Below are 14,685 nucleotides of genomic sequence, written 5' to 3'. Positions count from 1 at the left end.
CGTTCACTGTTTGAAATAAGGATTGATAGCAGAATGCTCGCTTTCTAGACTCGCACTGCTAACACCGCGCACCGTGCGCGAGAAGCCGGAAAGATATCGGTGTGCAGTTTTCGCGAGTTTTGTATGCTGCACGTTCCTTTGTTGGTCGACTTTTTGTGGCTTGCGTCGTTGGCATTAAAGTACGCCGATGCCCGGCTTCTTTCTATGAGAAAGGAAGATAAGGATTTCACGAACGCGTTGCCGGAAGAAATTAATTTTAGTATCTGCTAATGCGCTGCAAATCAGGATGACGTGTGAACGTTTTATCAGCACCACAGGAAAGTGTCAGGGGTCATGCAGACGTGTTCGATTACGTGACATGATGCTAATATGTTGCGCAATGAGTTCAATAATGCTTTAGAAGCATCTTGTAGGTTTTAACTAGAGGATGTTATTTTTTAATGTTCACAGATTTTTATTTTAAAACCCATGAGAGATAGGTCGGAACGATCTGTGCCGGTGGATTTTCGGAAAAGTGGACATTATATGTAAGTGACAGAGCCCAGTTAATAGCCGAACAGTTAATTGGAATTAGCTAATCAACTTTTTTAAATTTAGGGCTAAACATTATGATGCGAAGTCGAAAGCCTCAGCGTTAAAGGCGGGCCTAGTTTTTAATTTTTCAGAGCCGGCATTTTGGCTCGAAATATCAAGCGTCAAATGCATGCTTTGGAAAGCTCGTTGGGCTGGCTTTCTCGCTTTGCACATTTATGAAATGGCGTCGCGCGCATTTCTAATGCATAAAATACGAATGCAAATTCCGTATTTAGTGATACAGAAGAAGATAACGTGATTTCGGTGATGATGCCGTGCGCAGCGACGCCATTTTCTAAAAGTGCAAAGCAGGAAAGCCAATTCAGCGAGCTTTTGAAAGCGTATTTTTGACGCTCGTTATTTCGAGCCCCCAGTTCAGAATATGAAAATATAAAAACCGTCCGCGCCTTTGATGTTGACGACCTTCGATTTTACAATATAATATTGCACGCTAAATAAAATATAAAAAGTTGGTTTGATAAATTTAACCATTTGAGGCGCCCTAGGCCTGATTTTTTTTTTTCGCCGAAATAAATATTTTCCCACCGAAATATCTCCTAGCCTCAAGTAAAATAAATTTTAACCAGCACAGAATGCCGGCGAGTAATTGTTTGCAATGATATGCAAAATTTCGTTCAAAGTGTCAGAAATCGTGAAAATAGCGCCATCGAAATACCCGCACTTCTCAGGTAAACACCGGAAGGATCGTGGAATATTATTTACTTCTTTCATTATATGGCATAAAAACTAGCTTATTTAACACGTGAAGGACGCTTAATTGACCTGAAAGAAATAAACCGCTGCTAGCTGCCGCACACTCTCAGAAAAAGCTACGAGTTCGCTATGTACACAGTTGTATGTAAAGCGCCTTAAAGGGATAGGTAATGATAAGTATAACAGTTGAGTTCAGTCGCGTACGTGATGTTACAGAGCACACCGACGTATCTCTCAGGGTTTTTAAAATAAGAATCTGTAAAAGTTCAAAAAACATTAGGGGGGCATCTAAGCAATGTTTATGTTGTGTAAATGCAAGAGCATTATTTGTCGCATAGTGTGGTGTCTGCGGGTTCCAGCTGGTCGACAGTACCATGACATAGAGATCGGAGTATTAGGTCGATGCGTACCTTACTTCCTTATAATAAACTGCACAACTCCAACCAAAAAACTTTAACCCAACGTTTCGAAGCCGACTCGGCTCCTTCATCAGTGGTGACTGAGGGAAGTAGCTAAGCGTCTTTAAGTGTGCAGTTTATTATAAGTCTTCAAACCCAACCAGACAGGCAAAACTGTCAAAATGTGTAGTTTTCAACCTTACTTCCTGCACTGTGCGTGACATGTTGTCTAATGCCAAGTCGATTCGGTGCCTCGCGAAGTGGTGATTACATCTACTGGAGAGGCGAGTCTTAAGTTCAGCTGAGCTCGGCATGCGCATCGCTCCGATGAACGGTGGCGTTGAACGTGCTTCCTAATTGAGCTCTCCTACGACGAACATGGAGGTGCAGCAGCGTATAGCCGAAGGAAGATGCGTGTACACGAACGCTGCCGTGTCCGTATGTGAGAGATTTAGCGTCATATATGCGCACACAACCACGAATCCCGTGTCGACGAAGTCCACAGCACACATCTCTGTCAACGCCATCGCCTGTAAACCCAACAACGCCGGCGCCCTAATGCTGCAGGAGGAGTGATGATGACATTCGCGTGCCGCGTTTCTGCCACGCGTGCCCGCCACAGGTTTCTGATGACGGCGGGGTTTTCGCACAATGAGCCAGGTAACGCGAGAGATGCTCTCACATTAAAAATCACCTGGAATACTGTTCACGCACGCTTCTTTCGCGTCTTGACGGGCATCCAGTTGGCTGTCTTTTACTCACCAAAACGACGCGTTCCATTTGCGTTAGACTCTCTGCGCATTCGCAGGAAGCTAGGGCAGTCCTTCAAACAAGCTCGCGTAAGCCTTCACGCCTTCCCTTTTGCATAGATTGAGGATAGTGCCCTAAACGACGCAGGCACGAACAGTGGGCTGCATGTGAAATTGTGAGCGATGTTTCTCGCGTGAACATTCTCTGCTCCTCCCACTTTTCACCGGCATCAGCGCGGTTGTAGGAGTAGCCACACCTCAGAGTATAAATATGCTCGCTAAGCGACAACAGTGCGGTCCCAGCGTGTGAGTTTGCGAATGTCTCCGAAAATGGTGCCACATTTTCTCCGTTTCCTTGAACAACGAGGTCGCAGGACTGCCGTCTAGTTACTTGGCCCCTTACAAAGCCAAGATTCTGGGTCCTTGGACCGAACCCTCATCGCACAGGACAGCTGTGAAGGCGCTCCTCAAGTTCTTGAAGGACTCGGGATTAAGTTCAAGGTCATAAACTTTCAGTGTGTGTCCTGTGTATCCTGTTTGTAATAGCCTGCGGACACGCGAGAAAGTGATCTCCCTTTCCTCTCTCCCCTTTCTATCTCTCCCTCTGTTCCCCTTCCCACGTTTGGGGTAGCATACTGGGCGTCGCCTAGTTAACCTTCTTGCCTTTCCTTCATCTATCTCTCTCTAACACTGGTGGAAGCGCAAGTGCACAAACGTCTGCGGTGCCCTCTGTGTCCCGAGAGTAAAGCTGGGCCCTCTCCCTCCGCTGTGCAGAGAAGCAGCGCCGGGAGACCCGCCTGGTGGCGGCCCACGAGCGGCTGGGCCAGGTGCTGCGCATCCTCCGCTCCATCCTGGAGAAGTACCCGCCCATCCAGTCGGCCGAGCTGCTGGTGGCCGCCTCGGCACTCATCCAGCGGGTCAAGGGACACGACTACGGGCCCGGGGGGTCGTCCTCCTCGCAGGCATGCTTCGAGGCCGTCGACCACCTCGCCCTGGCATTCAGCAGCAGGTACACCTGCTCCGATGCCGCTTGGTAAAGATTCGCGCGACAGGCAGCAGGGGCCGCATTCTATAAATTGTCCATTTCAAAATGTCCATTTCTCGTCCTCTGCGATTGGTCACTTAGGTATACCCGCGGCTTTCAAGCGTCACTGGAAAGCGACCGAGCCATTGGGTGTTTGTCGACTGGACCTCACTATTGGCTGGCATCGGCCGCGATATGCAGCCACTGGTAAGGTCCGGTCGCCTTTTACCCAATGGCTGAGTCGCTTTCCACAGACGCTTGAAAGCCGCGGGTATACCTAAGTGACCAATCACAGATGACCAGACGGACGCGATGTGGCTATTTGAAAATGGGCAGCTGTTGGAATACGGCCCCGTGGCTGCTACGGGAAATGTCAGGGCTGGTACTAACAGAAGAAATAGACCAGGGGGAGCAGTGATGACAGTTGTCACTATCATCAGCCTTAACCGCGGTCACTGCACGACAAAGGCCTCTCTGATATCTCTCCAATTAATGCTGTCCCGAGGACAGATCTGTTCAAGACAAGTGAAACAAATGGCACTGACGTGAGATGAAGTGGTGGAGGATGTACACGATTGGGCTCAGCATAGTGCTCGCGCACTGTTTTTGGGCTGCCTTATGCAGTTCTCTTTGCAAACTATTCAGGAGGTGACGCTATAACTACTGTGGAAGGAGGAAGAGTAAAAAAAAAACTGCTGTGGGAGATGCGTAACCAAGAGGCTGGCCACAAGCCTTGTAGTGCTAACGAAACCGAGTAGATTTGTAGCGCTTCCTTGCATCCACAGAACATTGTCTGCGAATATGTTCGGCGTAGACTTGTTTTTTCTTCTCTCCCATGCACACGCTACCTCAGCTGTGTGCTCTAGCCGACAAAGATTCAGCTGACGGCGATGGCTGCACGTGTTTGCCACAAGTGCAGCTTGTGCGATTTACAGAATCCCATTCTGCTGCGGCGCCGTCTGCGTTCATCCCAGAGCCTGCTAAGTTGGTGACTGTTTGCGTGAGCGCACGTAACTCGTGAAGCCGCAAATGGTTAACATTTGTTTGCCTACTGCATTAAGTGCTGGTGGCAGCCCTTGTTCGGTAGCACAAGAGCCACTGGCCACGAAACTGAAAAATGACGGCCGAAAGTCTTTAAGGCTGGCCTGTTGCAGTAATTGGGAAGTGACATGAGCATTACTGTCGCGTATCTGTCTCCCTGTGCTACAGAGTTGAATTTATTGGCTCAAGCTGATGCGGTTCGTTATCGAATGTATGGCAGTGGTGCTCACTGGGGGGGGGGGGGCGGGGGCTGTAGTTCGTTGAAGTGTGAGCTTGTCCCGCTTCAAGTGCATTTCTCTTTTCGCGGAGGGAGGATAATCAATTATCTCTTCAGGTAACGAAGTGGATTCCAAGGGCTGGCCGAGAGCCAAATGGGCTGGTCAGATGAGCAAGTTTTTAGGGGATGAGAAGGCCGCAGTGTGCACAGGCCTGGGCTCATTGGAAGTATATGGGAGAGGCCTTAGTCTCGCAGTGGACACAGATTGGCTGATGACTGCTGTTTCTTCCACAACACCGAAGAAGTTGAGAAGTTTCGGAGTTTCTTTATAGAGTCGCCACCGTGTCGTCTTACGCTCGAGACCGTGACTGTTGTCCCATTTGTTGTGCGCAGGGTGTCGGAGTACCTTATGGGAGATCTGGACACGGGCTCCACAAGTGCCATCGGCAAGGCGCGGGTGAGACGACAAAATGTCCTCCATGTTGGTAGGCGTTCATGTAGTTTTCGGCGGCAGCAGGGCATTAGGCCGGCCCTAGCTTGTGTAAAAAAGGCGGAAAACGTACGGTAAGCTCTGCCTCGCCTTGAAGCGCAGTGGTTCGCACGCGCGATGGCCAGTCCAACGCGGAGAGCTGTACGAGGTGTGCCTTTAGGCACAGCAGCTCCGTGAGTAGCATAGGCGGCACGCGACGGTGTAGAATAGAAAAGCACCGGCGGGATTTAGCATATATTGCTGGTCTGTCTTCTGAGCCAGGGCGTATTTTAGGGGCTGCAAATTTGCTGAATTCAAAACGCTCAACTCCTGCCGCACAGTATATACGTTGGTGTGGTGGCGAAGAGATAGCGGAAATCGAGACCCATGATAGCGCTTATTCTGGAGACTTGTTCGCTACTTTACCCGGAACTCAAGAGGAATACCTGTAGGCATGCAAAATGGAAACCAATTGGCAGTAGCAGCATTCCTTTAATACGACTGGAAAGCAAGTGGCGAGGCTAGGAGAGTACGGTTATGCGAAGTAGTTAAAGGTTCATGAGCTGTGTCAGCCGTTGTTCTGAACATTCAAGGAGATTAAATTGTCTTTTCTAACATGATGCGAGCACTGTGCACGTGGCCATGTAGGATGACAGTATATGGAACATTATTTAAGCTTTTATCTAAGGTCCGGCTTATGTTACTGCAGAGCTGTGAGAACCTCCTGTCCCCAGACAAGCAGGCGCCCGCGGCCCGGAGTTACGGTGAGTGTGCTGCAGCTTCAGAACTGGCCACCTAGTGGCTCTCTATGACACATCAATACCTCTGTCTTTCTGTGTCGTGTTGAAATCACAACCGCTTTAAGCTAAAGTAACCAATCAGTAACCAGTCAGTTGTGGAGCTAAGTAACCAATCAAAGTAACCAATCAGTTGTGGAGCTTATTCCGCACTTTCCCAGCCAGTTAACTCAGCGATGATTACTTGCAGACGCGAAGCCACCTCTCAGTATGCAATGACTGTTTGACCCAACTTCCTGCCATGGTGACCTTCACTATGCACTTTTTTTAGTTGAAATGTGAGTTTTCAGTGGAGTGTAAGTAAATTTAAGCATCACACTATCCCTCTGTTATCGCATGCCATCCGAAGTGCAAGCTCGTATTTCTCTCGCAAGCCTGCTAAGTGGTGTTTAGTGTTAGATTGTTTCAAAATGAACATCTCTCGACGAAAGTTTTTCGGCGTGCCGCCAATTTCGTGCCAGTTTAAAAGTAATCTTGGAGCAACTTCGGATGCACTGGATTCATTAAACATAATTCACTACCACCTTTGATGTCTATAGGCAGAAGGAGGGAACCCTGTTCGTTGTTGTGAATACCCGCCTTCCTGTCCTGCACGCAGCGTCCCCGATGACGCTGACGGGCCCGGAGGCAGACGCCAAGCTGATGCGCATTGACGACGGTGTCGAGTTCGCGCTTCGACGAGCCAAGGTGTGGTCCAAGTACGCCAAGGACGTCATCAGTTACGTCGAGAAGCGAGCGAACCTCGGTGAGCTACACCACCAGACGGCCTGCTTATTTCCGATGTCACGCTCTCGCAGTGTCATCATAAAGAAGGGCTTGTGTACATTTTTTTCGGTGCAACAGCACTTGAGGGCACCTTTCTTGGCTGTGCGGCGTTGGCGTAGAAAAAGGTGAGAGTAGAAGGGGGCAGGAAAGCGAGTAGGATCACTGCGCATGCGCAACGGGCGTACGTAAACCCGGTGTACGTACGTCTACGCTAATACATCTCCGGTACGCTAAATCTCTCTACTCTAGGACACGTGCGCTAGGCGACACCGCACTGTTGCCATTCTCCCCAGGGCTGTTAATCCGCCGCGCGGAGCAACGTCCGACTGCTTAGGCACCGGTGAAATGCGTGTTTGCGTCTGTATAACAAAAACCACGACGTTGTACGCAACACCAACGTCCTCTATACATGGATATGTTACTGCGGGCTGCGGCAATGTCACTAAAAAAAATGCCGCCATTATATGTACACCGCCCCGTCAAAAGTATACGTCCCAGAAGGGTTTGCTTGTGAGGCTAGCTGTACGCTTCGTTATGCATCCTCAGTGAGTAACCCCTCGAAAGAGGAGTGGCTTCGTGTCCTCAATCCTCCCAACTGCTAGATGTGCTAGGCAGCCCCGCTAAACGGCTTAAAAGCAAACTCCTTGGCCTGTATACTTTTGACGGGGGCTGTATGCGCGCCATGTCATTACGAGGTCTCAGTGCGTCTGCGATGTCTGTTTCTTCACCACTTTCCCGTAGGCTCCGAGCTACAACCGCAGTGGACGTCGTTGGTGAACATAAAATGTGTGCGCCAACAAGCTTACGCATATTTTCACTGCACTTTGTGAATGGAATGCAGGCAGAAAGAAACCCGCTGACCCAACACACGAGCTGCTATTGAAGCGGGGAAAAATTAGAAAATGCGCGCCTCCTGCATGCACCAACGGTATTGTCCCAAAGACACTGGTGGGGCACATTCTTCATAACCAGAGGGGAGGTTTTAATTCGATAAGATTAGAAGCTTACGGGGACAGAATACGTCGTCGGTCATAAATTTAGCACATCGGCTGGAGGGAATGTGACGTCATCAGACCGGAGCATTCCCGTTGGTCACAGATGGAGGTGTCGATTTAATGACGTCCTAGTCGGAATCAAGAGGAAGAAATGCACTTGGGCAGGGCATGTAATGTGAAGGCGAGGTAACCGCTGGTCCTTAAGAGTAACGGAGTGGATTCTAAGAGAAGGCAAACGTAGCAAGGGGCAGCAGAAAGCTAGGTTGGCATTGGTGTTTTGAAAAGTTTGCAGGCATCGGGTGGATGCAGCTGGCGAAGGACAGGGTTAACTGGGGAGACATGGGAGAAGCCTTTGCCCTGCAGTGGGCGTAGTAAGGCTGATGATGATGATGATTTTCGTTATCCTGTTTTCCTTTTTTTTCTCAACCGCAGAGGCGGAGCATGCCCGCAATTTGCTCAAGCTAGCTCAGACCATGCGGCCGGTGCTCAAGGAAGAGGTGAGTCGACAATCGACTGACGGGAGGCCATCAATGGGCTGTCAAACACTTTTCAAAATTTTGGTAGCGGTGACCGTAAAAGTGCTAACTACCTTCTTATCCACCTTTTTTCTAGTTAGTTGCAGCTTTTACCTAAGACTCGTGTTCAAGAGTGCGTTACCACCAGAAATTTGATTTCCGCTTTTCGTGCGGTGGTGGTGACGTGACGCAGAGCTTCCTGCCGTTCCAATCCATCTACTGCACGGCCATCGACCAGGACCTGGACAACGCCAATAACTGCCTCTCCAACTGTACCCTGCTGCACGACCACAAGTTCGTAGAGGTAAGGCTTCAAATGAGTTAATTAGCTCATCGTCTCTGCGCTGTAAAATCTACGTAGACGCCAAGCACTGCATATAAGCGAGCGCTTGAATTTTAACTCCTGCAGGCGGAATAGAGTATACAAAGCAGGAGACACCGTGTCAACAGTTAGATTCTAGTGATTAATCCCGATTCGACATATGAGAGCTGGGAGGCAACCCTTCATAGCCACAGTCCCCTTGACCAGAAATCGCTGGTTGAGAGGGGCCGGATTATGATGACGTCCAACGTGTTCTACTGATTCCACGCAGTATTTATGTTCTTAATAAATGTTTTTCCTCCTCCTCCTAGTGATTAATCCAGAAGTAAGATTTATATGTAAGAGGTGCTACGAATTATTATTTGTTTTTTTTTTCTTATCTGCCACCAAGGGCGGGCTTTGTGTCTCAGGGAGGTAGACGCGAGAAATTGACGATTCTGGAAACTCAGATTACTATTGTGATGCCTTTTGCAATGTAAGAAGACTGTTGGAGCTATCAATAGTACGCTGCAGCCTCTCTTTAGAAATGAATTTCGTTGTTCGTACAACGACCGTCGAATGCCCAGAAGTGGCCGAGAAAGAACATTTTTCTGTCAGCAGAGCTTGGTATGTAGAATGCAAACAGACTCGTGGCTCAATGTATTTTTCACATTTCTTGTAGGATTTTTCCTTCCTCCAGCAGGAGCAGCTGCTAACTGACGCGGAGGCCGCCACTCCTTGTTTTCCCCACCGTTGTTGTACCGTCCAAAGCGGGCACGCGTTCAAATTTGAGCTTGCTCGTGCAGGTGCCCTCGTACTCTTGGTTTTGGACTGACTCGCGCACGAATGCAAGTTGATAAAAATGATATCTAAAAAACAGCGCAAGAGACTGGCAGTTAAGCACGAGGTATGTTCGTCGGCGGCGATGTCGTAGTTGTTTTTTTTTGTAATCCAGTGGGCAGTGAAGCTAATCTGTTCGCGCCGCCTCGGGTTTGAATTCTGCTGGCAGCCATAAATTGATTCATTTATTTATTACTTCATCCCCTCACGTAACACACTGACGTCCCCTGCTATGCTTGTCCTCTTCGGGAGTGATGTCGATACTGTCGCAGCCTCTCAGCTCCTCTGGTGGTGACGGATTTTCAAATTTGGCGCAACGCTGTGATTAGTCCTTGGTGGTCACATGGCACGTGTGTCATCATCACTTTTGGCAGGGTTTTGGTGTGACGAGAGCGCTAATGATTTCGCATTAAAACAGTCGATTGCAAAGCTCCCTGTGTGTGCCATAGCTTCACTCAGTGACAGTTCTTGGCAATGGAAAGAAGGCCACTAAGGTGGAGCATCCTTAACTGTGTCATTCCCTCAATTATTCCGTCTCTAGGGTAGCTGGCGCCGTCTATGCAGGTTTGCTGTAACTAGGTGTGTCTAGCAAATTCATTGTAATCAAGAAAACTTTTTTTTCGCTTTCAACATTGACAATTTCCAGAATTGTGTTGTAAATATGGCTTACATAATAAATATTAACAATATGCTACATTTCAAGACAAAACTAGTGACTGCAAGCGGGGACTATATTCTGCTGTGTACGAAACAGAGGGCGGGTTTCGGCTCCTTAGCTTACGCGCCATTTTCAGAAAAAGTTGTCGCATTGAGTTCCTTGCAAGACCGAGATTTGAGGCATTACATGCTGGTTTCCCTGCATAAATGCCGCTAGCCTGAGCTTACACTGGCCCATGGAGGAAGGAAAGAAAAGTGGAGAGGCGGTTATATCGCATTTTTTGAAGCTGACTCCCCCTGGTCCCCCCCCACCCCTACTTGGTTGCCGTCTCAGAGCGCTTGCGCATTCGCAGCAGACAATGCAGCAGACGACGCCGCTGTGCCCGGCGTTACCATTGGCTGCGCCGTCGCCCAAAGACTCCCAGTAGTCCTTGCGAAAGCGTGCGACTTTCGGCACACTTTTTGGCGTGCAGCTCGGATAGCAAGGGCCTCTGCGGAGTTTTCCTTCATCCATGCACTGGCCTGAAAAATTGTGCCATCTTTGTTAAAAGCCAACAAGCCACTGCATACGTCGTCAACGGTCTCCAGTGTGCAAGTTACTCATCCAGAGATCAATGCTTACAAAAATTATGCTGTAAAGGGCATTGCTTATGGCGCTACAAATGAGGTGTCTGCCAATGAAATGGAGTGCCAGGGGCGCTACCAGAGCTGTACCACATATACGCTCCCGGTACTTGGCTGCTCTGGTAACTGCACTTGCACAGTGACTTTACCTGCTATGTTCCTAAGATTAACGATTATATAATGTCTTATGCCTGCAAAAACAAAGAAAGTAATTCCTTCCTATCTCCTTCCCCGCAGCCCCTGACAGCCAGGAGGAATGAGCACGAGAAGGCGCGCAAGCAGCTCAAGGAAGCCTGGCAGCGTGAGCTCAAGCGGATGGTGAGAGGGCACTGCCGTCATTGATGTCCGCGCTTTTCGCTTTGCCTGTGGCTCGTTACCCTATAGCTTTGCCCCTTTCTTGGCGTCATGTTTCCTTCTATACTGCCATTTCTATGATAATGGTGACGAGAAACATTTTCGTGAAAACTAAAATTGGTGTTCCTCCCCCCTTCCCCGTTTCGGGAGTTTATTGGACCTTACATCTTCTCTAGCCCTTTCGACCAGCTCCTGCTTAACTTGCCGGTCTGATTTGGACAGCATTTGATGTCTGGTGGCAAAGCCCAGGCCTGAGAAAATGAAAAAAAAAAGGCTTGAGGAAGAGGATTGCTTTGGCAACAGGCGCCTTCGTTCCATGCCCAATCCACACCTTGCCTGTTTCCTTTCATCACAGTAGCGTTAAGGGTACCGTTCAGCGGAGACACCAGCGCAGTTGGCGCTGGCGCATCAGGGAAATTGCGATTGGTAGAGAGCGTCGTGACATAACAACCACTTGACCTATCGCGGATAATTCAACAGTCCACAATGATCACATACCTAAACAACAGTGATGACGCCACTACGGAATTCATTATTGGTCTATACAGGGTTGCGACGTCATTCTATCATAATTACGTAATGCCTCTGAAGATAGAAATACATTTGCGCTGAAAGAAAAATGAAAGAGCCGGGACTCGAACCGCTGCCCCTCAACCACTTAGGAGCAGTCGTTCGTCTTGGTTACTGGCAGGCCTTGGGTGCGTGTTGTGGTAAATAAAAAAAAATGAAAATAAAACAAGACAAAGAACATTATCCGTGTATACGAAGTGATACACAAAGAGGACCCCAGGTCGCTGAAGGGACCCATTAACTTAATTGTGTCTTAGCCTTAACTTAAATCTCCCCCGAATTTTAGAGCTTTCTGATTTCTCTTCTAAGTTTCCGCACACAACTGGACGGGGAATCTTCTAAGTTTCCGCACACAACTGGACGGGGAACGGTCGCCGCCTCGCCCACAAAGACCACTGCAAGAACGCGTCTCCCGGCTCCGAAATTTGGCACAAATGACCATGAAACCTGCGGAGAGCTGACCCTGAAAGTTTGACTGCAAGCCGTGGCCTGCAGAAACTGCCGGAGAGTTGCTCTTTAAGACTGAACTGTTCAGTGTCTGCATGGACTTTCATTCTTTGCAGTAATGCTAGTGGCTCATCGTTTACCAGTATCAATTCTTTCCTCGGCAGCAAGAGCTGGAGGCGAACGTGCGCAAGGCCCGCGCCCTGTACGTGCAGCGGCACCAGGATCACGACAAGGCCGCCCAGCGGGCAGACGGCGACGAGCGCCGCAGGAGGCTCGAGGAGGAGGCCCTGCAGAAGGCCCGCGAGGCCGAGACCACCTACAAGGCATGCGTGGTCGAGGCCAATGAGAGGATCGTCGCCCTCGAGAGGACCAAGGTGGGGGCATCGATCGCCATCACCGCGGCGATCCAGTGTACAGTATTTGCCAAGAGTAACCAGGATGCATGGTTCGCTTCTCCCTCATATTGTGGAGCCCCTACGGCTCTCCTAAAAGCCAAAAGGTATTGGAAGGTGAGGAAAAGTGTTCTCGTTACCTTGCAGTGATTTATAGCTTGCTGGCTGCGATAAGTGTTTCACTGTACAAGTGAGAAGCATACCGGGCAGCCTGGTTACTTTTGGCGAAGACGGCACAGAGCCAGCGAAGCGCACACGGCAGTGCCATTTTCGCAGGGCGACTGGCGCCACCTGTTAGAAGCTCTAGAAAGTATCGGTTTTAGATTTCTGAACAGAATAAGCCTGGACATATTGGCTGTCCATACATAAAAAGAAATTATAGCGCACACAAGAAGACAGAACCAACGAGCAGGTACTATAATTGTTGTATTATCACTGCAGCCGACTTGCAAGAAAGACTGTCGATGCTTCCAAGATTGCGCGAACTGGAACTTGGGTGTGTCAGCGGGTAGTTTGATGAGTTTATACGAAAAAGAACTTGAATTTTTGGCGCGAACGACTGGTGCTGGCGCGGGTACTGTTTTCTGATGAAGCTGTCTTCGTTCCCTTTCTTTTTGCATTTTTAGCCATGTATATATCTATGTTCCTGATCATGCAATGAATCGCCAGTTTAAAGTCAGCACTTGTCCGTGTACTCTTGTTTGTCCTGTCTTCTTTAGTGCGCTATTATTTCTTTTTTTTAGGTTTCTGCACACATGGTGCTGGTCAGAGCCATTTTAGCACTTCATCATAGCATAGTTTGCCATTCAAATATCGTTGTGTTAGCAGTTCTTGTTCTCGCCTCCTGGGCATGCCCAATTGCTCCGTTTGTCTTTGCAAGTTCTGTGAGCGTTTGCTTCCATGTCATTTGTTTTCTTCGCCTCGGTGGTGCAGGCGGAGGTTCTGCAGCAGGTGCGCGAGCTCATGTGCCAGTGCGACCAGACCATGAAGGCCGTGACCGTGGCCTACTTCCAGTTGCAGCACACCGTCACGGCGCCGGCGCCCATACAGGTGAGTCTGGTGTTCTGCGTGTGCCGGCTTGGAGGTGTGTTGCGCACTCCTACTATAAAACTACCGCAGATAATAGGCTACTAAATAAGGCGAACAAGGACCTGCCGCCCTTTATAGGGCGGCGGGTCCATGTTCAGCTGGCAGGTCTGAATACAAGTCTGATTCTATAATTCTGAGCTCCATAGCCTTTTCGACGCTCATGTTTCCTAACGCAACATTGGCAGCAGGTTCTTCGCTCCTGCTGACTAGTGCTCACTATTGAACAGCGACAGATGGTAGTTGTTCTTTTCGCCAGGCCTCGATCGTGGGGATGCAAGGAGGAAAAATACTCCGGAGGGAGCGTTACGTCATGCGGCCAGCCTTCGCGAGCGAAGTGCTCGTGAAGACGTTCCCTCCCCCATTTTACGCCCTCCGCGTCCCTATAGTTTTGGTGTTGGTATGTTTTAGTGCATGCATCTGCGCTGCCCATGGCGCGGGCGTCTGGAGTTGATTACAGTCAGTTTGCCGAGCTTGTCCGCGCTTACGCGCGCAGCAGTGGTGAAATCAGCACACGCTGTCACGTGGCGTGATCACGGGGGACCAACCTTTTTTTTTTTACTTTTTATATCTATGCTTCAAGGCTATCCCCGGACGCTCCCTCGTGAGTTTTTTTCTACCTCCTTGTGGGGATGGCTCTATCATGTGCTGCTTCTGCCATTGTAGGTGAAAGATTAAAGGATCTAAGATCAAGCGCTGTATATGGAGAGATGGGGGGACCGCGTGTGGAAACCTATAGGGGGCGCGTGTTGTGACAAGCTCGGATGCAAAGAAAGAGCGTCGGCAAACGCGGAAACCATCTGTGGTCTGTGCCACGTCTCTCTGTACCCGTTAGTGCAGTTTTCAATACTGTTACAGCTCATTGCAATCACCAGAGCTCGTTATAACGTGTTTGCGGCTCGAGCGTCCATTAGAGTCATTGTCAACATGTTTTAAAGTGCACAGCCTTCCTTTTCTATATGCCGCCATACTTGCAATGGATGCGATACGGCTGCCTCCGGTCAATTTCTCAACCACAGCGAGTGCCTTGCAACTTTTTCCAACTCGTGTTACAGCAGCGGATGCCTTCCTGTGGCTTGTTTTGCATTCCTGTAGGACATGCATCGATGCAACAGATTCCTGCTTGTTTGCTTGAGCTGCGGAAATTTCCTTTAGAG

At 49.2% G+C, this 14,685-nt stretch overlaps 1 protein-coding gene across 5 annotated transcripts in view; it reads left to right on the top strand.

Moving 5' to 3' along the window:
- The window catches only part of LOC144110350 (rho GTPase-activating protein 45-like), a 162,683-nt gene that overhangs the window by 115,830 nt on the left and 32,168 nt on the right, over positions 1-14,685 (top strand). For all 5 annotated transcript variants that reach the window (XM_077643204.1, XM_077643203.1, XM_077643207.1 and 2 more), the window contains 9 exons: positions 3,209-3,443; positions 5,110-5,173; positions 5,895-5,949; positions 6,581-6,727; positions 8,175-8,239; positions 8,451-8,561; positions 10,917-10,997; positions 12,215-12,424; positions 13,376-13,492. In XM_077643204.1, the coding sequence (XP_077499330.1) occupies positions 3,209-3,443; positions 5,110-5,173; positions 5,895-5,949; positions 6,581-6,727; positions 8,175-8,239; positions 8,451-8,561; positions 10,917-10,997; positions 12,215-12,424; positions 13,376-13,492 (1,085 nt within the window). The remainder of the gene's footprint in view (positions 1-3,208; positions 3,444-5,109; positions 5,174-5,894; positions 5,950-6,580; positions 6,728-8,174; positions 8,240-8,450; positions 8,562-10,916; positions 10,998-12,214; positions 12,425-13,375; positions 13,493-14,685) is intronic.

This window comes from Amblyomma americanum, chromosome 11 (assembly GCF_052857255.1).
Source record: "Amblyomma americanum isolate KBUSLIRL-KWMA chromosome 11, ASM5285725v1, whole genome shotgun sequence".
NCBI lineage: Eukaryota > Metazoa > Arthropoda > Arachnida > Ixodida > Ixodidae > Amblyomma > Amblyomma americanum.
This window is presented reverse-complemented; position numbering and strand designations above follow the sequence as displayed.